This window comes from Aplysia californica, unplaced genomic scaffold, assembly GCF_000002075.1.
Source record: "Aplysia californica isolate F4 #8 unplaced genomic scaffold, AplCal3.0 scaffold00085, whole genome shotgun sequence".
In the NCBI taxonomy this organism is placed as follows: domain Eukaryota; kingdom Metazoa; phylum Mollusca; class Gastropoda; order Aplysiida; family Aplysiidae; genus Aplysia; species Aplysia californica.
In genome coordinates this window covers 1,582,792-1,584,002 of record NW_004797355.1, presented here as the reverse complement: position 1 = coordinate 1,584,002, position 1,211 = coordinate 1,582,792, and the positions used below count along the sequence as shown (strand labels likewise).

Here is a 1,211-nt window from a genome sequence, read left to right as displayed (position 1 = left end):
GAAGAGGAAAAAGAAGAAGAAGAAGAAGAAGAAGAAGAAGAAGAAGAAGAAGAAAAAAATTATTATCATTGCATTTGTAGAGCGCATTGCATACTCTACAACAAGCATTATGCCCTTTACAAACTAATATTATACATTATGTATATTATTCATACGTTATAATAAGCCCACTACTCACTGGTGCCGCCAGGAAGGAACTTGACTCCCAGCCAGGTGAAAATTGTCATAGTTGAGTGATGGTACACGTGAAGGAACGTGATCTGGTTGTTCTTTTTGCGAAGGATGAAAAACACCTGTGGAGTGGGATAAAAGCACATAAAAGATCAAAACACCTATGGAATGGGATATAGCACATAAAAGATAAAACACTTGTGGAATGGGATAAAAGCACAAAAAAGATTTTAAAAATACTTGTGGAATGGGATAAAAGCACATAATTGTGGAAAAAAGATAGAATCACTCCTAGGAAATTGGATAAAAACACTTATGGAATAAGATATTTTTAAACGCCTTAAAAGAACGACTTAAAGAATAAGTTGGGTTGTTTTTTTTTTTAATACACCTTGGGAATTTGATAAAAACACTTATAGAATAAGATAAAGAAAACACACACACAATTGGATAAATAGCACATTTGGAATAAATGACCCAGATTCTTTTTCTTCTTCTTCTTCTTCATCATCATCATCATCATCATCATCATCATCATCATCATCATCATCATCATCATCGCTTTCGTTTTTGTTGCCGTTGTCGATGTCGTTGTCTTCATCATCATCTTCTATAAACGAGCATTCGTATTAATAGTCTTCTTTACTTAAACAGCCCTAACTGAAAGAACTAAAAAAACACTGAACTATTCAAAAAGTCTGAAAATGGAGTATATAAAAAAGAAGAATGACTCACCGTATCAAGGAATTCGACCAGTTTAGACATGAAGAAAATCCAGCCAACCGAGACATACTGAAGAGAGATAACGAGACCAGTAATTGCTGTCTTCAGATTCGCTGACCAGCATAGGACAACAATATTATGTTACATAACACAGAAATCTCCAAACTAATGACAAAAAGACGTGACTCAGTTTTGTTGGTAAAGCAGACGAATAGATCAATCTTTTAATCTGGTCAGAAGTTATTTTATAAATTTCTGCTACACTCTTTTATGTGTCTGCATGTTTTCTGTCTCTCGGTCCCTTTTCTCTAACCCCC

General features: G+C 34.4%; 1 protein-coding gene across 1 annotated transcript in view; it reads right to left on the bottom strand.

Moving 5' to 3' along the window:
* Window positions 1-180: 180 nt before the first annotated feature.
* Window positions 181-1,211, bottom strand: part of LOC101862932 (elongation of very long chain fatty acids protein 4) — a gene marked incomplete at its 3' end in the record, with an annotated part of 42,954 nt that continues 41,923 nt past the window's right edge. The window contains 2 exon segments of the mRNA XM_013080417.2: window positions 181-293; window positions 907-1,019. Of these exon segments, the coding sequence (XP_012935871.1) occupies window positions 181-293; window positions 907-1,019 (226 nt within the window).